The sequence below is a fragment of the Melanotaenia boesemani genome, chromosome 21, assembly GCF_017639745.1.
Source record: "Melanotaenia boesemani isolate fMelBoe1 chromosome 21, fMelBoe1.pri, whole genome shotgun sequence".
Taxonomy (NCBI): domain Eukaryota; kingdom Metazoa; phylum Chordata; class Actinopteri; order Atheriniformes; family Melanotaeniidae; genus Melanotaenia; species Melanotaenia boesemani.
In genome coordinates, this window is record NC_055702.1 from 15,503,410 (window position 1) to 15,525,077 (window position 21,668).

The 21,668-nt window shown below is 38.7% G+C and overlaps 2 protein-coding genes across 4 annotated transcripts in view; one reads left to right on the forward strand and one right to left on the reverse strand.

The window, feature by feature from the left end:
• The window catches only part of LOC121632971 (double C2-like domain-containing protein alpha), a 29,852-nt gene extending 21,688 nt beyond the window's left edge, over positions 1-8,164 (forward strand). The window contains exons 9-12 of the mRNA XM_041974813.1: positions 3,649-3,730; positions 4,438-4,534; positions 6,745-7,263; positions 7,294-8,164. Coding sequence (XP_041830747.1) covers positions 3,649-3,730; positions 4,438-4,534; positions 6,745-6,881 — 316 coding nt within the window. The 3' untranslated portion in view covers positions 6,882-7,263; positions 7,294-8,164. The remainder of the gene's footprint in view (positions 1-3,648; positions 3,731-4,437; positions 4,535-6,744; positions 7,264-7,293) is intronic.
• A 7,154-nt stretch (positions 8,165-15,318) lies between these two features.
• prrt2 (proline-rich transmembrane protein 2) lies at positions 15,319-21,617 on the reverse strand. Of its 3 annotated transcripts, XM_041974177.1 has the most exons (5): positions 21,143-21,615; positions 18,885-19,177; positions 18,403-18,698; positions 18,190-18,319; positions 15,319-17,282 (listed from the first exon to the last, which is right to left on the reverse strand). In XM_041974177.1, the coding sequence occupies exons 2-5, from the start codon at positions 19,111-19,113 to the stop codon at positions 17,266-17,268; spliced, it is 672 nt and encodes a 223-aa protein (XP_041830111.1). In that variant the 5' UTR covers positions 19,114-19,177; positions 21,143-21,615; the 3' UTR covers positions 15,319-17,265. The 3 variants fall into 3 exon arrangements, with proteins under 3 accessions (XP_041830111.1, XP_041830109.1, XP_041830110.1); XM_041974175.1 differs by lacking the exon at positions 15,319-17,282 and having other exon boundaries at positions 17,659-18,319; positions 21,143-21,617; XM_041974176.1 differs by lacking the exons at positions 15,319-17,282; positions 21,143-21,615 and adding an exon at positions 19,752-19,972 and having other exon boundaries at positions 17,659-18,319.
• Positions 21,618-21,668: the final 51 nt, after the last annotated feature.

Genomic DNA, 21,668 nt, shown 5'->3' on the forward strand with positions numbered 1-21,668 from the left:
ATTGCTTTCTTTAGATCAGTTTTGCGTTTAAAGATCCCACTGCAGGTGGCTGGAAAAACTCCAATAATCTTTCTGACTTTAGAGAAGGGTCAACTCAGTCATCTGGCCCTAACATTCTGCTCCTTATCAGGTCTGTGCCCCTGCCCTTTTCTCTGCGCCGGTTCGAGAACAGGCTGCTCTCTTAATGTCATACATCCCTTGCTGCTGCTGCTCGACATGCTCCATGTTGCAAGATAATTGGTGTAATTTACTTCATTCATGAGCAGTCATGTTTTGGTCCCTTGGCATATATCTGAATAAAACCAAAAATGTAAATATTTGTCCAACAATTGGGATTTTTGGCAAATTTGTGTAGAAAACTGACGAATTCTGCTGCATTCTGAGTGTCTAATGACCATGTGTTTTGACCTGAATTTGGGTGAGATACAGCCTTAAACCTGTATGCTTTGGCTAAGTCTGGCCTGTCATACTTCAGAGGGAATCAAATATTTGGGCCTTTGAAGCCAAACTGTGTCTGGGAGTTCATATGATGAATATATAACACACATCTTAGACTGATGGATTTATGCTCCATGTTCATTTTAAAATGACCTGTCCAGGCTCTCTCATTGCAACACCTTCACACCTGTGTGTCTTATGAGTCTACATGGATCACCTTTAGTCACCACTCATAGATGATAGATAGTGTGAGTTAACCCCACAGGAGGTAATGGTGACAAACGAGGGCAGATGGAGTCATTGTGAAATGTATCAGTCATTTATCAAGATAACCACAATAGTGTGTATTTTGACAGCCTTCAAAATCTACTGACATGAGTGATAAAATAAATGGTGGGGCCATAAGGGGTTGGGGGATTAGGAAAAGCAGGTTATGTTGCTGTTTTTAGTGTCATAAGGTCCCTTGGAGTTTCATTACTCACAGATAATAGAAATGGAAAAACAGTGTGTGTCACTGTGTGTGTTAGTTGCTACATTATGGAGGGCAGGAAGGTCCCTGGGTTGAATGATACAACCTGACAGTTAGTGGACAAATGGGTTGTAAAATCCCCATGTGTCATCACTGAGTAGTGGTTGTGGCTTTGAGGGTGTTATCTAAAATAGATAGGACAGAGTTAAAGAATAACAACCCCCAACACAACCATGTTAAAGAGTAAGTTAGTTGTATTTAGGTTGATTAATTTGACTGGTAAATTATCCCATTAACTGTAGAACTAGCTTTGTATTTAAATCAGTTCACAAACCTGGCCTGTTGTAATCGAGGTTACTCACAGTGACATATTAACTTGATTCATTACTGGTCTTCATTAAGTTTCCATCCTATCGTAATTCTTCAAACTAAACTAACTTTCCGGTCTTTTTAACTTAGTGCATCCGAGGAGAGGCAGCTCTCTCCTCGGACCTTCCCAGGTCATAGTCCCACTTATGCAAGTTTCTAAATTCTTTCTGATGTGAAATAACAAAACTTAATGTATTTGATCAGAAATGTGGATACTTACATAAAATCCTACAGTTATATGAATAACAAGGCTTATCATATGGACATCATACCCAGAATACGGTTAAAACTTGGGTGAGACTTAAAACTTGGATATTAATGTGGATTTAAGCTTGATATGTTATATGTAGTATACCATAACACGGTATAAAGCGATGGTTCCCAACGTGGGGTTTGGGGCACCTCAGAGCACAGGGTCCCAGAGGCTTTGAACATTCAGAGCCACTGTGATCAAAGTCCACAATTTTGGGACATAAAAAGTCATGGACAAGGGGTCTATGGCTTTTTAGTATTTGCATGAAGGTGGTCCCTAAGGAAAATAGGTTGGGAACCACTGGTATAAAACATTGCATACAGTATAATGTATTACACATAAAGATAGTTATGGCACCATGCTTGCCTCATTTCAGCACATATTTCTCCTTTCCCTTCATACATCAAGTTTTCTTATCCCCCTTCCAACATCATCAAAACCTACGCACCTATCTATCTCTCACACATTCACAGTGATATACTGTACATCACGCACCCTGTTTCATTTTAGATGCAAGCGCATATCTTTGCCCTTTGGCAGAAGCCTCTTCCCAGATGCTTTGTTGTGTCTGAGAGCGTGTGGGAACATACGCGCTCCGAGCTGTGGGTGGTGGGTGGAAAGCAAATGTGAACAGAGATTTTGCCAAACTCCTTCCAGCTGGCTTTAAAATATCTTGAGAATTTAATGGCAGGCTGGGAAGGGATGCTGAGCTACTTCAATCTGAGCTGTTACTGATTAGGTCTTACTCAGGGTTAGTTTCACATATAATACAATAAGCCTTGAGAGGATTGATAATTAGATTAAATAAGATTTATAATGTCTGTTTAATATCCCATGCAGGCTGTTTAATTGGTGTAAAGTTGTAGAATTATTTTGAGAAACAGAATAGCTTTACGTTAAAAAAGGACAAGATTCTCAGTAAATAAGAAGCTACACCTAGCTAGCATAGCTTAGCACAAATACTGGAAAGCAGAGGACTAGCTTGGTTTTCCTGAAGGTTTCTATTCTACATTTAGCAGACACTTTTATCTAAAGCGACTTACATTTGAGAGTAAGAACAAAACAAGCAAGAATTCAAACAAGATGGGACATCATAACTAAGTGGTAGTCAGATGGTTGTGAGTCCAGTTGGACCCAGGTGCTGTCATGTAGTGCAAGAGGCAGTGCACATAATTTTTTTTTATTTTTTATTTTTTTAGTTTTTTGTAAGTCATTTTGTTTGAATGCAAGATCATGATTTCATCAATCAATATCAACTTGGGCATAAGTGGTAGTCAGACTGCTGTGAGTCCAGTTGGACCCAGGTGCTGTCTTTTATTGCAAGAGGCAGTGAATATAATTTTATTTTTTTTTTTTTAGTTTTGTGTAAGTCATTTTGTTTGAATGCAAGATCACGATTTCATCAAACAATATCAACTTGGGCATAAGTGCACACAGCTTCTTCTTCTTCTTGGTTGAGCCAAAGAGCTGGACAAATCTTTCTAACTCATTCTGTTGAATAGAAGAGTTAAGCTAAGTGCAGAAATGCTCCTTAAACAACTGAGTCTTTAGCTTGTTATTCATAGTTGAATATTTCACTAATAAGCATGTCATAAATGGTTTTAAACCCAAATTAATAATTGCGATTTTACTATGTCTATCTTTGGACAGAGCATGAGTAGCAGTTTGTGGGCTAAACCAATAGCTACTGTTAGCTATTCTATTAGCCAGGCTACTGTTAGTTATTATCCCATTCATATTTCCAACTTTTCCTGATCTTTCCAGTAAAATTGGAGAGTTAAAGGACCCATAGAGCCTCATTTATTTAAAATTTTAAACATTAAATTGACTTTATTTCCACACTAGAAAACTTTATTTTCCTGACTCATAAGTAATTTAATCCCTGAACAAACATTGCTTCTTATGAATGCTTCTTTAAGAACAAAACAAGGAAAACTGCAGGTAGAATCAGTAAATGTGTCATTTGTACTATTTCTTATGTAATTGCTTTGTCCACTTATGACCATGCTCTGACCTTTACCTTCAGCATTTGCAGTTTCCCTTTACTATTCTATTCTGCAGTGCTGTGTCATTATAATATCAGACTCTTACATGATAATATCACATTCTTTTCTCTCAGGTATCTGAAGCCAGACGTTCAGAAAAAATCCAAGCATAAAACAGCAGTCATAAAAAAGACTCTCAACCCTGAATTTAATGAGGTAATGTCCATGTCTTTGTGTGTGTGCATGAGATGCACTATTGTTTTATTCATTTTATTTTAAAAGGGACAATGCACATTAATTGACATCACAATTTGGATTTTAAAATGTAAATGTACCAGAGTTAGAAAATGAGCTCATTTTTATCTGTAGTCCCTTGGCACACTTAACAGACCTAACGGACAGTCAAGCTCATCTGACCAGAAACTTGTTATCAAGTAAATTATCCTGTGCATGAACAAGCATAGTATCCGTTTTGTGGACAATTATTTTGGGGAAAAGACTGGACATTGTGCATGCAAAGGCCCTGCACAAGACATATGTTCACAGATGGCCAGTTGATCAGTCACAAAAGTGACTCTACTAAAGACATCAGAGGGGACAAAATCATTTGAATAGAGGGGAGGGAGGCTGGCTGTGAGAAGATCCTTTTTCTAATGAGTTGCATGGACAATATAGTCAGACAGTAATGGCAACCTGGGAAACTAGACTGTAAATGGTCTAATGAGAAGACAGTTAGCTCTTTCACACCTGTAAAAATAAGTAGCACAACACTACCTGCAAATCTTGGCAGACTTTTTTTCTTTCCATTTTTACAGTTTGTTCATGATTACCTTCCACGGTTTTAGAGAATATTTGAGAATGCCATAAGAAAGGAGCAAATTATTTGTTTGATGTGATCTTTTGACTTCATTGTTTCCACCCAGGAGTTCTTCTATGAAATTTCCTTCTCTGAATTAGCCACCAAGACTCTGGAGGTCACAGTGTGGGACTATGACCTGGGAAGGTCCAATGACTTCATAGGTGAGTTGACACCCCAAACACAGACAGCTTTCCTCCGGGGTATGTTTGGATCATGCATTAGCTGGACGGTTTCTTTCCCAGGAGCTTGCCCATGGCAGATGTTGCCAAAGATATTTTGACATCCTTTTTGCATAGTGCCTAAAGATGAAGTATTTTTCAATTTTATTATAGAAATCCTATAAAAAGATAACATCAGCAAAAAACCATCCAAGTCAGCAGCACCATGCACCAGTCTAAATAGTTTCTACTGAGAGTGAAAACCTTGAAAAATAGGCCACAAAAATATAACTGTGCTTTTGCAAAAAGGTTCAGTAATTTTAATGAAAGAGACACTATATTTTAATATAATACAGGGCGACTATTTATCTATTTTTAGATATAAACAAAAGCATGTATGCAAGTATGTTTTTATGCTCAGGTAATTCATTTTGATGAGTACCTCAACACAATTGAAGGTTATTAATGGGATGTGGTGAAACTAATAGTGAATGCCCATGTCCATTTTAAATGGGGCCACAGGGGATCCACTCACAGCATGCAGCCTGTCAGGGGAAGTTGAAGAGGGCAACTCGACTTGTTAAAGTTTAATTTGTAATTTCCACTTGCTCCCCTTAAACTCATCCAGTCGGAACTCTCTTTAGTATTTGAAGTTGTAAACATGACATTGGGACAGGAGTAAATCACTTTCAGTGTGAGAACATTTTAAACTAACCATTTCTACAATAAGTTGTAATATTTGGCAACATGATTTGAATATATATGGACCCTTTCAAATATTAAGACAAAATTACACTCACTGGCCAGTTTATTAGGTACTGCTAGATCCCTTTTTGTTTTCAGAACTGCCTTCATTCTTTCTGGCATAGATTTAACAAGGTGTTTGAAACATTCCTCAGAGGATTTGCTCCATATTCACATGACAGATTCACATGATTTGTTGGCTGCACATCCATGATGAGAATCTCCCATTCCACCACAGCTCAAAGGTGCTCTATTGGATGGGGATCTAGTGACTGTGCAGGCCACTGGATAACAGTGAATTCATTGTCATGTTCAAGATGCCAGTTTGAAACGATTTGAGCTTTGTGACATGGAGCAGTATCCTGTTGGAAGCAGCCATCACAAGATGGAGACACTGTGGTCATTAAGGGATGGACATGGTTACAATACTAAGGTAGGCTGTGCTGTTAAACCGATACTCAGTTGGTACTGTTGAAATGGGCCAAGAAAATATCCCCTATACCACTTCACCAATGCCAGCCGGCAGGATGGATCCATGCTTTCACATTGTTTATGTCAAATTCTGACTCTACCGTCTGAGTACTTATCAGACCAGACAACATTGTTCCAATCTTCTACTGTTCAACTTCGATGAGTCTGTGCAAATTGTAGCCTCGGTTCAAGTTCTTAGCCGGCAGCAGTGACACCTGGTATGGTGTTTTGCAGCAGTAGCTCATCTGCCTCAAGATTCTAGATTGTTTATTCAGAGATGGTATTCTCTGCATACCTTCATTATAACAAGTGGTTGCTATACTTGAGTTACTCTTTCCATCATCTTGAACCAGCCTGCTTTGACCCCTAAAATCAACAAGCCATCTGAGCATGTTTATCTCTTTTTTAGACTATTCCTTAGAGATGGTTGTGTGTGGAAAACCCCAGTAGATCAGCAGTTTCTGAAATACTCAAACAGTCCATCTGGCACCAACCACCATGCCATGTTCAAAGTCACTTAAATCCCCTTTTTTTCCTATTCTGATGCTTGCTTTGAACTTCAGCAAGCCATCTTAACAATGCATGAAGTTGCTGCCATGTGACTGATCGGCTATTTATGTTAACAAGCAATCGAACAGGCATATCTAATAAAGTTGCCAGTGAATGTCAAGGAAAATCAATGCAGTTCATTCTGATGTAGTTATCTTATTTGCATCAAATTAATGCTGCCAACATAAACATTTATAAAATAAGCAGTCACTGTTGATAAAATAATACTGTAACTAAACAAGCCAGCAACAGGATTTTCTATAGACAGAAAAGGTGGAGGTTGTAGCTACTGTGAAGAACACCAACACTACTCTCAATGCATATGTGGCATTAACAGTAATTTGAGCCTAAATATGGTCTTTTTGAAACATTTATTGGTCTTATATTTATTGTCCCTTTTTTTTCTTTTTACTCAAACCTGTCGCTTCTCCATCTCTGTTCTGGTATAGGGGGTGTGTCCTTAGGGTGTCACTCACAGGGAGAAACTCTGCAGCACTGGATAGACTGTCTGAAGAACAAGGGCAAGAAGGTGGAGCGCTGGCACACTCTGACCAACGAGTTGCCTGGATCTATGCTCCAGGAATGATCCGAGCATCCTTCCTCGATTCTGAGGCTTGAGGGACAACCTGAAGACCCGGGATGGAAGATGTTTCATCGCATGCTTGAAAGTTTTTCTGCATGACTGTGATGGATTTATATCCTACTTACTATGTGTCATTAAATGGGTTTGTGATTCATAACACCATACCCACATTGAATTCAAATCTGGTAAGCTGTTCCCACCAAAGAGCACAAACTATGAGAATAAGCTTATTAATATTCATAGGAATTTTTTGTCCCTTTTTAGGAATTTAATGTCAGAATAAATGCACCTCTGCGCTGCTCCAAACTGGACAGGTTTTATTGAACAAAACAAACTGAAATTCTGCACATATGTGTGATGAGGGAGGAGGTTTAATCATTCTGCAGTTTGACTTTCACGTCATCCCTTATATCAGGTTTGTTTGCTTTCAACAAATTCAGTTATTTTCATTAACTTCTGACATTAAAAATCCACGATAATGAACATCTGTCATACAGCGCACAAAACTTCTCCTTTGCAATAATGTTTTCCCTGATGCTTCCGGAGATTTCCAAGTGGTCTTAACACTGTCAGACATTTTACATCTATTGATCCGACTGTCATTGGATCGCCTGCAGATAGCACAGCCTGATAAGAAAATTGGCTCTTTTCATGTTAGTGCTTTGTGTGAGTTGTTTGCATGTTTGGTGTTAATGGAGCCAGGCTCTGCTGCGGAACAACACGTTCTTCATTGTGTTGTTTCCAGTTCTCTTCAGGTGTGTTGCTTTGATAAAGTGAAGAGATTTTTATTTGATTTTGTATTGTTCGCAGTCGTTTCAAGTATCAGCTCTGTTATCACTGTGTCAGTTACCTGTTAAGGACAAGTTGATGTTGACGTGATTTTACTCCATAAAGCATCATTTGTAAAGAAGAGGACAGTGATGTAATTAACAGAAAGGTTTCACAGCGACATTGTTTTTTGAGAAGGTGTGGCTATAGTCTGCTGCACCAAATGGCTTTGTTTACCTCAGATGAATTACAGATGGTGTATAGAGATCAATATTGTCTGGTAACTCTCTATATCTGCTGCTGCTTTACCCTGGTTTCCATTAACTATGAGGTAAACAAAAGATGCTGAAAATAAGTGTTGTTTATATGTAAATATATATGGTGTTTCACTTGTTTTTGATATTTGTCTTTTGGGAGATGTGCATGATTTCTTCCTTTTCATTTTATATATAAAACACTCATGCACTTATTGTGTGTGTTGTTAAATTTGTATTATAACGTACTCTGGTTCCAAAGTGGGCTTTGTGAATCTCTGATGTTTCTCAGCTCAGTGGCAACTCAATAAAGCCAACACTGCCACCTAGCCTTCTGGATCTGCAGCTGCAACCTCTTCTCTGAATGTAAGGTGAGCAGAAATAATCCTGCACTTGTTTAAAAAAAAGACACAAGAGAAAGAAACTTAAAACAGAAAAAAAAACAAAGGAAAATCATCTGAATCATTTTGAAATGGACTGTTTATCCGCAAGCAGTTGTCTCAATTTCATTTATTCGTACATTTTATTATAAGGAAATAGACATTCCCAAAAATGTAAGAATGGTATGAATTTGATATAATAAGCAAATAAGACGCTATTTTTTGTTATTAATACAAATAAAATGACATTTTACATGATAAAACAGCTGTTCAAATAATAAAAGCACAACCACACCCAAAGATTATCACACAAAAAAAAAAATCTATGCACACACACCTCATCATATTCTCTCACACACAAGCTAAATGGACATTGAGTCCCACTCCCCTCCTCTTGACCCTACTCTAACTAAAAAAAATAACAGTATAAACAACACATCTATTGCTATACTTACACTTAAGCTACTTTTTTTAATAATTCATGTATAAAAAAAAAGCTCTTCTTTTGCTCACTCGTTCACTTTCCCAGTAGTTTCGGCAAATCTAAAGTTGATCTCAATCTAAAGCAAATGAAATTGTTAATAAAAATTGTTTCTATTGCTTTGAGTGAGCTCTGTTTAACTTTTTTCTTGTTCCATTTTAAAGGCAGGTCAGCGATCAGAGCTGATGCATCAGCATGTTTTTATAAACACACCATTACTCATTGCATCCGGAAGTTTGAATGGAGACAGCCTCATACTGTGAGGCTCATTGCGAGCCGACTGCTTGACTCAGAAGCAGAGTCACGGGTGTTGTGTCAGAGACTCAGTCTAAATTTTAAATAGAGGAGGAGAAACACATGAATCTCACTGCAGCTGTACAGTTTGTGATTATTGTGCATTTTTTCTTGCATCCTGAGCGGGAAAGAAGCTCTGTGCGAAATGAGAGAAGGCTCCTACTGTTTCATCTTAGTCACTGTTTGTTCCTGACTTTGCTCAAACATCATTTTCACCACTGAATAGCTTCCTCTGTTAGAGTGTGTAAACTCATTCAGAAGGTAATCTGGTCCCTAAATAAGTTTTAAAAGCAATCAATTAAATAAATAAATAAACGTTAATAAATCGACTGACTAAATATTCAAAGTCAGTCTACTCTAAAAACTTTTGAGACTCAAAAGACTTTTGTTTAGTTCATATGCAGATGGATAAGGAAAAGTATTTAGATGTAACGAGAGCATGAGATATTAGGTTATTTGCACAGTCTATGCATGGGGATGTACACTTGTATCTCAGCTTCTTGCACAGTTTTCTCTAAGTGCTGTTGTATTAATTAAAATTGTATTTCAGTTGTTCCTTAAGTATGTTGTGTGTATGCACAGTATGAATGAATGTAAACACAAGTGTATGTGTACATGCTTATTCTTCTCTGTGTGCTTACATACTGTAATCACAATGTTTTACTCATCTAATGTCTTTCCATGTTACTGCATTGAACTGACTTGTGATTAAATGTTCTAAAAGAATAATATAGACATTGCAATGTTTTTACATAAAAATATAATCTCCAGCATGTCATGAAGGAAAGTGGATTTTTTTTACTTTATCATCTACTAAATCAGTAGATCAGTAATCAAATTATTATTAAAATCAAATAATCAATGTTGAAATGTTGCTATAATAACATCTGTCGAGATGAATGGATCATTTTGCAAGTGTTTGCTGAGGTTCACAGAACCAGCTCTGCAACCTCTGGAAATTGGTTTCTGAAGGTTTCAGGTTTGAGTCCTAGCTGGTTTCACAAAATAACCATGGGGGAACTTTGAGGGCATGTTCCCTGAAGGTTATCCCTAGCTGCAACTCCAAACTGACAAAACAAATGTCACAACATACAGTAGCACCTCCCAGCAATGTTGACAGGTTGCTGTTAAAATAACAGGAGCAGCTGTGTTTGCGGATTGATTTCAAATCTGCAGGTTTAGTTGATTTCTGTAAAGCCATGAACGTTGTTTTAAACCAAATTCTGTCCTCTTTGTAGGCAACATGTTTCTTCTGACTGGAATAAACAATTCATCCCAAATAATAAGAGCAACTATTTGATGCTCTAAAAAGGATTTAGAGACCCTGCAGTATGAAACCACAGTAGAAAAACTAAAAGCAGAGATGGAAGCATAAAGATGATGATTCAGCTAGTAGGGGCAGAGCTGAGCTTCCACTCTTCTGATGAGTTTTAATTATAAAGCAATGATGAGTGATTTATTGCCACCTAGCTGAGGTTGTCGTGAAAGGTTACAAGCACTAGGGGGGATGCTGAAGAATGGCAGGGGTGAAGGGTATATTAATAACAGGTCAAACATCAGCCAAATGATCCAATAACATTTCAATTAAGCATCACTGTTGATATCAAATGTGCTCACTTAAAATTGGGTAAATGAATAAAATGCATGGATCCCATGGTTGTGTATCTTTTAGAAGAAACTGCTGGCTGTTTAGACATGACTGTTAACTGTTAACAAGCTTTTCATATTGTACATTCTTGGCTTAGAATAATTAACAAGAGAATTTGAAGCACTGCTTTAAAACCAAGCATTAAAAAGAGATAGAAAAATATGACTGATGAAGACAGTAATTGGTTTGAATCATTAAACTTTCCTTCATGGCCTCCAGGGGATATATCACATGAGAATAATGGAAATTACTCTATTTTGTGTCACATTAATGTGTTAAATACTCCATGTTGCTAATTTGGTCAGACCCCTTCCATCAAGAAACAAGAGTGTCCCAAACAAGCACATCATTCCAGTCTGTGATCTTCATGGCGTGCATGAGTAAGCATCACAACAGTTCCTTTTAAATGCAGTGGATGTCACGGTAAGTGGGTCAACACACTGATCTTTGTTGCTCATGCTATCTGTGCAATCTGTGATATGGATCAGATGTGATGCTCAGACCAACACCTGACAAACAGACAGAACGCAGCTTGTGCTGCCCTCTGTTGCACAGTTTTATGTCAAACAGCCATACATGATATTAGATGTAGTCAAATGACACAAATGCTGTGAAATGATTAGAAATATAAATTATTAATTCATTTGCTTCTTAATTTACGGTTATTGAGAAGCAGAACTTTATGCCAAATTATGCACTGTTGATGTGTTGCATTAATTATTAATCGTGTCAGCTGAAAAATGACTAATTATGTTGGAAAACATCAGAGCAAAATGACATTTTCCCCCTCTGGAAATCTATTCAAGTTCATTTAACTGGGAGTAAATTATTCTATTACTAATGTTCAACTGTTCAGTTTCAGGGTATTTATAATGTGAACCATGACAACCTTTCTTTAAAATCTTTGGGGTGAAAAGGAACAATTAAAGCACTTCCAACACAGCTAATGGGTTTAATTGTGTTCGTCAAAGAATTTTACAAATATAACATTATACAAATTGTGAACCCTCCTAATAATATGCTGGGAAATGTCTTCACATATGTTTGACCTCTTTTCACAGCAAACAATGCCATGACTCCTCATTTGGCACGTGTCAGATCCGAGTTACTGTCAGTATAAATGAGCTTCACAGACAGAAACTGAGTGGATGATTCAGCAGCTGAACCTGAACACCTCAACAAACATGGCAGACTTCCTGTCAGATTAAACCTCTCATGCAGACTGATGATTAAAGGTGATAGATTTTTTTTTGTCTTCGCTTAATGAGCTTCAAAAACAATAAATTTTACTGCCACCATCTGCAGTGACCCATCTGAGCATTGACTGACTACTTTTCTGTTCTGATTTGCTCTGTAAATGAAGGGAGTGGTGTCCACACAGCTTACTTATTTCCTATGCAGACTGTCAACAAGACCACCGTGATGCATCCACACAAGCTGACTCACAGCCTCCCTGTTTATGTGGCCGAGCAGGATAATCTCTGACCCACTTACTGCATCTGGATGTGATTCTGTTCGGTATAGTGATCCCTTTATGAGCACAGCTGTAATGTAAACAAACTGTTAAATTAGCTGAGCACAAAGAAAAATGCCTTTAGCTGTCAAAATGTCAGCACAGGTGACAGAGAATTGCTGTTGTCAGATGTTTGGAGTGCAGTTGTGTTTCTGACAGAGTTGTTGGTTTTTCCCCTTAGTGAGCACAAACATTTTAACATGTGTGACACGGCCTTTGTGTTCATTATTCCAACAGAACAAACTTTTCATCACTTGCACAACTTGTTATGCCAACAGACAGAAAGTAATGAACTTTAAAATCACAATTTCCTGGCGATGTTTCCTTTTTCGCCTTATATGACATAAAGCCTCTGAGCACAGACATGTGTGACCCCCCCACGCACACACTTATTGTATAGTGAAGATACTCACAAAACAGACACAAATCATAAAGATGTGATTTGTTGTCTGTATATGTTGCTGATGTTTTTGAACCACTTTGCTTCTTTCTTTTTTGTTTTGTTTTTTTGTTTGTTTTTTGTTTTTTTCTGTCTTTTGGGAGATAATGACCCCATTTTGATTGTTTTGTTGCCCAATTTTAGTTAATTATTTGGGATCATTTTGTGTGACATTTCTCTCTTTGGCAAATTTAAAATCTTGTAATTTTATGTATTATTTTAAGTAGTTTTTTTTGGGATTTCACGTTTTTTTCTGTGTAATTTGTGATCATTAATTATTATTACCTCTGCCAATGTCTGGTTTGTCTGTTTGCAACATTATTTTAAAAGTTATTTTTGTGATTTTAATGAAATTTGAGGAAATTTCAGAAATGGAAGAAGAAACAAGTGATTAGATTTTGGGGGTGAGCCGGCTAAGTCAAGAAATTTTTTTAATTGACTCTTTTTTATGGAGCGATAGGGATCATTTAGCCAGTAGAGCTTCTAGCTAAAATAAATGCCCACAATCATTGGCAATAAATAAATAAATAAATAAATAAATAAATAAATAAATAAATAAAACCCCTTGGCAGGGGTCTGCGCTCTCTGAATGCTTCTAGCTTTTGTGTTTAAATCTGAATTTAAAGCTTACATTACATCTCTCTCCTTTTTTCTATTTATTCATTTTTGGGCAGGACTGGACAGTTAGCACCTTCGCCTCACAAGAAGGTTCCTGGTTTGAGCCTTGGCTGGGGGAGGGGCCTTTCTGTTTGGAGTTTATATGTTCTCCCTGTATATGTTTTGGTTTTCTGACATGCATATTAGGTTAACCGTTCACTTTATATTCTCCCTAGGAGTCATTATGAGTGGTTGTTTGTCTGTATTGGCCATAGACTGGCGACCTGTCCAGGGTGCATCCTGCCTCTCACCTGGAAGCTGCTGGGATTGGCTCCTGCAACCCTGTATTGGAATAAGCAGCTATGGAAAATGGACGGCATTTCTGGTCTCAGTTTAGTCATTTGATGTCTGTCTTGAAATGCTTTTGCCTTCATGTAGATGGTTTTACATCAGTGCTCAGTTATGTCCCATTCTGTCTATTTAGTAGGAACAAATCATTTCATGGGTATTTTATGTCATACTAACAATTTCACAATCTCCTAGTAGGTCTTAACATTCAGTTTGTACAATTTTTTATTTGTGTGTCACATTTACAATAGTTTGTAGCCATTACATCTATTTGAAGCAAATGTGTGTCACATTTTGGTTGTTTTGTATCTCATTATTGTCATTATATCTTCTTGCTGTCATAAATTTGTCATTTAAACTTTTGTCTTATATAACATTAGTTTCTCTTTTTGCTTGCTAAGGAAGAGCTGCAACTGGACACTTTTCACAAGCTTGGAGTTTTTTTTTGTTGTTGTTTTTTTTTTCTTTTGCTCATGCCCACTACAGCAGCTGCTCTGGTGTTACTTTGTTCTTGGGAAAACGTGATTGTTTGATCACAATCTTATTATGGAGTGAAATACAAGATCTCACCTTAAACAGAATGGACTGCTGTCGGATATTTTTCTACATTAATGTAATCTAGATCAGTGGTTCTCAACTTTTTCCTTAAAGACCCACTTAATGCAACTACCAAAAAGCTATGACCACAATTTTTTTCCAATACTGAGCAGCTTTTTAGCTTTAGGTTTAGATCCCTGTTTACTCTTTGAAATTCTCCAATGTCTGTGGATCTTTTTGACAGTACCAACTACTGATTCTGGTTTATAAAAAATAAAATAAATAAAAGCTTGTTGCTCCACTTGCTCACTGACCTCACTAAGCCACACAGGGCATGGACAAAAATTGGGAACCCAGGCTGGGAACCACTAACCTAAATGATTAATCTTATGAATTCATGTGCCTACCTGGAGTTTGGTTTTGTAATAATAAATCAAATGTAAACGCAACTACTGTGGTAAAATTTGATAAGAACTTTTGCATCCCTCTCAGGATGTGATCTAGATAGTTCAGTGTTTAATAATAGCTAGCAACTGCCACCATGGCAACATTTTCTCTGTTAGCTCTAGCAGTTAGCATTTAACTCCAACATAACACAGCAAGGTTGCTTTAAGACTTTACTATCATGCTTATTTAAGTATTTGTCAACTTTTTACATATTTACTGTATCTACTACACTACATACACATAAAGACCTGTACTTTTACTAAAAATATTTCTTTTTCAGAACATTGTAGTCTGTTCAGGGCTCTTGTTGGGATTATGAAAAAGAAATGCCTAGGCACCTACTGGAAATGTCGTCTTTAGGCTTTAGAAACCTAATGAGGGATATTTTTTGCTTTGATTTTTGCTGAACTCATCTGAGACTTAAGCCCTCATTACAGCCCATCAGTGTGTGTTTCCTTGGCTCTGAGCCGCTCCCTTCAGCATTTTGCTCTTCCTGCTGTCTCTGCTCCACTGCCTGCCAACAGCAGGCGCTTTGCATCACTGCAGCTTAAACACACACTCCTGAGAAATACACCCACTAATACTCACCCCACCCTTTTTTTCTACTCTCATGTGCTTAATTGCAAAACACAATCTCTCCTTAGTTGGCTAAGCTCTGTGAATCTCACTTGGACACTTCACTCTGCTGCTGGTACTGGTGCACATTATCTTCGCAACACAACACCGAAAACATGTCACATGCATTGTGTCTTTATTATGAATGTACTGCAGAAGTATAATATTCCAAGTCCCGGCTTACCTTCGCAATTTACTATAATCATACATGAATAAAAATCAACAACATGCCAATAACCACATAGATTATAGAAGCCCGCTGAGAATACAATGACTGTCAAAAAACTAGCTGACAGTGCCTGTGTCTACGTTAGATCGTGACTACATAATACTAACTCATATTAACTAGAGAATTATCACAATATTGATATTTATATCTGCAGAATACATACAATTGTTGATTACAATTGAATTTACATTATAAGAAAGAAAGGAATACCATATTAATAATTACAGAAAACCCCATGGTGAGACTCTGGAGCCATGTTTGTACATGACTGAAAATTCAGGACACAGTAAATCATTTTATCTGGTCTTGATAACCCAGACGTTTCAGATCACAGTGAGAATCACAGGTAGATAAAGTTCAGAGGTAAATCAAAGACAAATAGGAGAGAATATAACAATCATAACAAACGAGGATTTAAAACTAGTTATCCACGCTAATGCTACCATAGTGCTACCTAAATTTCTCACCCACAGGGTCATTTCTGAACCAGTGTTTTATAAATCAGCCATCAAAAGGTCATTTTGTTGTTTACACAAGGAAACGGGTATACATAAAAGCTTTTCAAGGGACAGGAACGCCACAATGTGTCTGGTTTGAAAGCACCTGTGGATGGAAAACTGAGGTTATAGCCACATCTCTGGCGGCAATAACAAGCTATTGAATTTGTTAATCAAATAGTGATGCCCACACACACTCATAACTCTAGCTTCATCTGTCAGGTGTATCACTTAAAGAGCATCATGTTAGGAAATCAATTTCTTTCAAAATGATCTTTTAAAAACATTATCAAAAGTTAAGTTACATATAGATGATGCAGCTTAACTGGCTTCAATGTAAAATTAATGCATTCTGCTACAGTAGGCTGTTTTTTTGTTTTGTTTTTAATCAATATTTTCCCAGCTCACAGTGGTCAGTGGTGTAGAGCAGATACACAGTAAAGTTGCAAGAAAGTCTAATCACATTTCATGTTCCTCTGGGATCAGAGTTGGGTCTTAACAAAGCAGGAAACTTCCCCTCTAAATTCTTTTTATTTGGCACATATTTTTCCTTGCAGTGATGACTGTGCCTTCTGTGCGAGACTTTCCGTAATCCCTTCCATTTTAGCACCCATAGCTAGTCCTTGGTAAGCCTCTCTTTCATCCTCTTTTGCCACCCGTACACTCTCTCTCTCAAACACAAGATGTAGGGCACGGTGGAGTTGTGAAAGTCACAAAGGACAGTCTGAAACAAGAGGACCTAGTGTGGTTCAAAGTGTTTCTTCTCTGTGAGGGGGAATGGGTGAATTTCTGCTGTTTGATTCCAAAGCAATGCAAATCCCACGGCCTCTCCGTGAGTGTCTGAGGGGATTTAACGGCAGGCTGATGCGTCCTGTTGTTGGTGCAGTGAGGGGTGGGCTTGGCAGACATTTTGATGGGGCTTGCATGTGGAGCTGATGCTGGGAGCCTGTAACCACCTCCACTGTCCTCACTATTTTCTAGTGCAGCAGTTTTTGTGGGTAGTGATAGCATTCTCAAAGGGCTTGCGTCATTCTTAGAAATTGAATGTGTTGGCCAGAAAAGGGAGGGACCGATTAGCCTGTGTACTCTCTTTTCCATTTAACATCAGACAGACAACTCCCTCCCCACCGCAGGCTAAGAGGAGCAGCATTTGCATATGTTTTTTTTTTCTTCCATTAGCAAAAAAGGAATTGTATATAGATCACAGAAATATGAGTAAGCACTGTATATTGGGTGCATATTTGTCACACATCCAGGTAATGACTAGGCGGTAAAGATGGTGGTGCAGGTGTGGGGCCAGACGGTGAGTTGCCTTATCCAGTTTTATCCTGGGATGAAACTCAGGTTTTCACATTTACTAAAAAAGAAAAGGAAGTGTATTAGTTAGAGCTATATATTCTGCAACTTAATATGGATGCATAAACTTTCACAGACCACAGAGGACAGTTACATAATCAGAAAAACAAGGATTGCTGAGTCCCAGAGGTCTTGGACTCAAGTTGCAGCTACAACTGCTCTTGGGCTAATTAAGATGTCTCTTGGCTTAATGAGACCCAACTGGCTGCAACTCAGAGGTACAGATAAATATCTGCTTGAACTAAATGGAATGGAGGGTGAAACAACAATTTAACTGACTTGAACTTTCATTGTTTTGTTTGAATACACACTGCAGTGCAAGACAAACACTAGTTTTTTTTTCTATGCAAGTCACTGAAATAATCACTGATCTGTTATCAGAATCCCTTTATTGAAAGGTACAATTACATTTATTCAGCTTGTGAGCTTGTGAACAACTCACACTGACATGCATAGTATACATATGGTACAGGAACAAGATTTCACATGTGGTACAAGCAAACAGGGTAAAACAAACACATACCACTCCACAGGTAAACTGAGGCATGCAGTTGGTTACAGCTGCAAAAAAATGTTTGGAAACTGTAGATGTGAGTTGGACACAAAAGAGCCCATTATTACACTTCTTGCAGTCTATATAACAGCTAACGTGTTGCAGTGTATAAAGATGCATGCAGACACCGAGACTAGAGCAATATGGTGCAAACACAGATGAAAGTAGTAACAGTGATTATGGTCAAACTAGACTAACAGTACTAAATACCATGTAACAAAATAGAGACAGTTGCAGGTTTTTGAGCAAAGGAAATCACAAGAGAGGTGTTCAGAGGACAGAATCAGCTGTGCATAGTTACACATGGGGTAAAGAGGTGTGGTTAGGGTTTAAAGGTCAGATTTGGGACACTCACTGGCTAGGTTGACAATGCAGGCGATGATAATGATCGTCCCTCCTACTAGTGACACCACGGAGAGCATCTTTGCCACACGTCCAAGACGCACAGCACCATCCAGGTTCCCCTGCTCCAAACTGTTCTTGGACTGAGGGAGAAGATACATAACCTGTTAACTTTGGTTTTAGTACAAATGCATGTTTTACCAAGTATGAGCTGTCCTGTCCTTACCATGATGGAGTAGACAAATCCAACAATGTTGATGGGCCAGACCGGACAGAAGCAGGCCAGTACAGATAGGAGGAGGTAGTCTTTGACCTTGGTCCGGTCCAAGGGTGGGTTTGTGGCAATGCTGGAATGACGAGAGATTGATGGTCTGGGTGAGAAGGCGGTGTATCCAATAGAGCCCGCCCTGCTGCCCTTCCTGGTCTTGCCGTGGTGAGGGTAGGAGATTGAGTGTTGTCTTCTGGGAGGGGAGGAGATGACTGGAGAGGTGCTCTCTGTAGGTGCCGAATGGATCCCGTTACCTGCACGTGAAGGATGAGAAGGACAAGCTAAAGGTAAATGTGTGTGTGTGGGGGGTGTGTGTACTCTCCTGGGAGCTCATTCATGCAGTGGGATTTGACTTTCCCTGAGCAAGCTGACTAAGCAGCTGCATGACCCAGGTTCCACCCACCCACTGCCTCGATTCAAAGTCAGACCGAGGTACTTACTGTTCTTCAGTTTCTCGTTGATGACTATAACTAGCTCTCCTCTGGATTTGCTGCGGGGGGGTCTCGTGCCAGTCGGGCTGCTGCTGCTGTGGAGGAGTTGTTCACCTGTGTCTGGTGGGCATGGCACAGAGACAGGCGCTTGGCCCGACAGAGAGCCCTCCTGATCCAGCAGGGATGGTTGTTCTTCCCCTGGCCAAATGGTTGGGGCTGGCATCATGTTTACAGCCATACTGACAGCAAAATTAAACCTCCGTTTGTGATTCAGTCCTGTTTTGTGCTGCCTGTAGTAACACCTGAAGGGCCAGAAAGTTTAGCCAGTTAGAAACAAAGCTTCCTCCTTGGATTGTGCTTGGGGATCATGCAAATATTCGTTTAGTGGGAAAACAGATGAGAAATGGGAGATTTGCCTCAACAAACAATGATGATTAAAAATGATCAAAAACTGTGCACAAGTTTACAGAGGTGTGTTCTGCAATTTGAAGACAATACTCAATAAAATTCTATTCCTTTGCTTTCATAATTCTATAAGCATGTAATCACTACAGTTTGTCACTTATCAAGATTATGCAAAAACTACTTGTGAAACTTGGTGGAGATTTTAAGCATGAGCAAAAGAAGAACCCATTCAATTCTGGTCACAAAATCAGTTATTTGTATCCTCTTAGTTTTCCACATTGAAGCTAAAACAACGGATAGGTTCAGGTTGCAGGAAAAATCCAATCTCGAGTTAAGCCCTGGTAGGCATGATCAATGGGAATTCTGTATCCAACCATCACCAAGGTACCTGCATTAGTTACTGTGGCAACAAAGTCATCCTTTGAAACTACTAAGCTAAACCTGTGACGCAGCTTTGCAACAACAGCTTACTTCCAAGTTAGTTTGTACAAAGGCCTCCCTCCAAAGTGCTAGCAGACAATTTATTTTGGCATTTGTCCATGCACTGTTGTCCTCCATAGCCATCTGCTAGTATCAGCGTTGATTCCAGTCATTACTGCCTTCGCCCTGGATTCTGTACTGTCGTTGTGTGTCAGGGTGAGAATGACACAGGCACACATCTGGCCAGATGAGATTATAATCATGCTTCAGACCTGCAAATGTGGTTTGAATCCACTTTGAAATTAAATACAGTGTCCTTTTGGTCTGCTTTTTCAAATAAACTGGTTTGGTTGGACAGTCTGAACAAGGTTCATGAGGTTATATGATTAATGGAATTTTATATACTCGTTTTTGTCTCGTCTGTGATGATTGTTGACTGTGTTGCAGTACAATTTTCTGCACAAGCAGACAATGATTATCTTTTTTTATTGATTCAACTCTTCATCTTGTTTATTCACCTTGTGGATATTAACTTTATACTGCATCTTGACAGAAATATAAAACATACAAGTATGCATGTTAAGTTTTCTGGCAACAATTCTGCTGTAGTAGATCACGAAGGAACTCCACCTACTTTACATGTGGAAGTCTGTTTACTGATTATCAGCGTGTTTCCCAGTATTATAGTGCTGGTGTTACATTTCCCTAGCTGGTAAAGCTAAGGAATAACAAATCCTCCCCCATCCCCCTTATATAGCCTAGTCTCTACATAAATTCTTATTTTGCATATTTACACTCTGGATATGGAGTCGGTATCATCATAATCCACTTTGATATCAGATGGCATTTATCCTCAAATTGAATCCCTTCTTATATTGGTAAACTGCAAACATATTTAATAATTAAAAAAAAAAAAAAGATACGCACGTTATTCACTGTAAATAAGCCCTAAAGTGTATTCAGAACTCATTAAAATACAGATGACCTTTTCCAAGGAAAATAAAAGCAGGTCTCAATGACACGCAGAATACAAAGGCATGGCAGATGGAGGCAGGTTCCTTTGAAGCGATAGTGGCAGCCATTGTCTCCATGCAGGTGTGTACATAGCTTTATTTCATCGTGTGTACACAACAGCAAACTGGGATATGGTGGCCTGCTGTTGGGTTCAGAAAAGCTAAAGGACACAGCGGTAAAAGGGTGAGGACAAAGGGTAAATATTCGGATGGACGAAGCAAGCTGGGAGGGAAGCTGCTCATTAATTAGCCTGTCGCTGATGATTTGTATTCAGTGGACGGTACTGCTGCTAAACTGCACTGATAAGCAGAAAAACATGCATGCAGGTCGCTTACAACTCGTGCATTTTAAGCAATGCACAAAGAATCAGTTTAAGCGCTTTTCAATCCCCCCCCCCAAGAAATGAGAATACATAACATAAAACTGACCTTTTTATTGAAGCGTCTATCTCATCACAGCCGGATTGTTCCTGGCTTTGGCATCGTGAAAACGGTTATCCGGTGGAAAAATTCAAATCAGGCGCAAGCAAACATTTCTACAACCCGTTTCTCCCCCCTAAATTGTACGCTTTTTAAAATCTAAAATTGGATCATATAATATGAATTACATGAAAGCTGAAGGTCTGATGTATCCTCGCTCCTGTGCAGTGCGCTGGGATGGATGGAGTCTCCTGGATGTCAGGGTGCGTCAGGGAGGACGGGTGTGTGTGTGTGTGTGTGAGAGAGAGAAATGAAAAGTGAAATCCACCAGACTACGTGCTAAGGATGAGGAGGAAGGGGGTTAGATTATAGCATCATCCTCTCCTCACCTCCGGAAAAACATCTCCCAGCATTCAATATTTATCCACTGACGGTGCATCAGTTCACAAATTGGCCCAATAAGGTTTTCACACCGGGAACAGGCGGCAAGAATCCCCGGAGATTGATGACCTGACACTGGTCAGGGAAAGTGACA

Excerpts from the sequence above, each read along its gene's own strand:
- prrt2 (XM_041974175.1), bottom strand. The coding sequence starts at position 19,113 with ATGGCTGTAAACATGATGCCAGCCCCAACCATTTGGCCAGGGGAAGAA. Across the intron at positions 18,699-18,884 it reads CAACGAGAAACTGAAGAACA|GTAACGGGATCCATTCGGCA; the intron begins GTAAGTACCTCG and ends CTTCACGTGCAG. Across the intron at positions 18,320-18,402 it reads GATTTGTCTACTCCATCATG|TCCAAGAACAGTTTGGAGCA; the intron begins GTAAGGACAGGA and ends CTTCTCCCTCAG.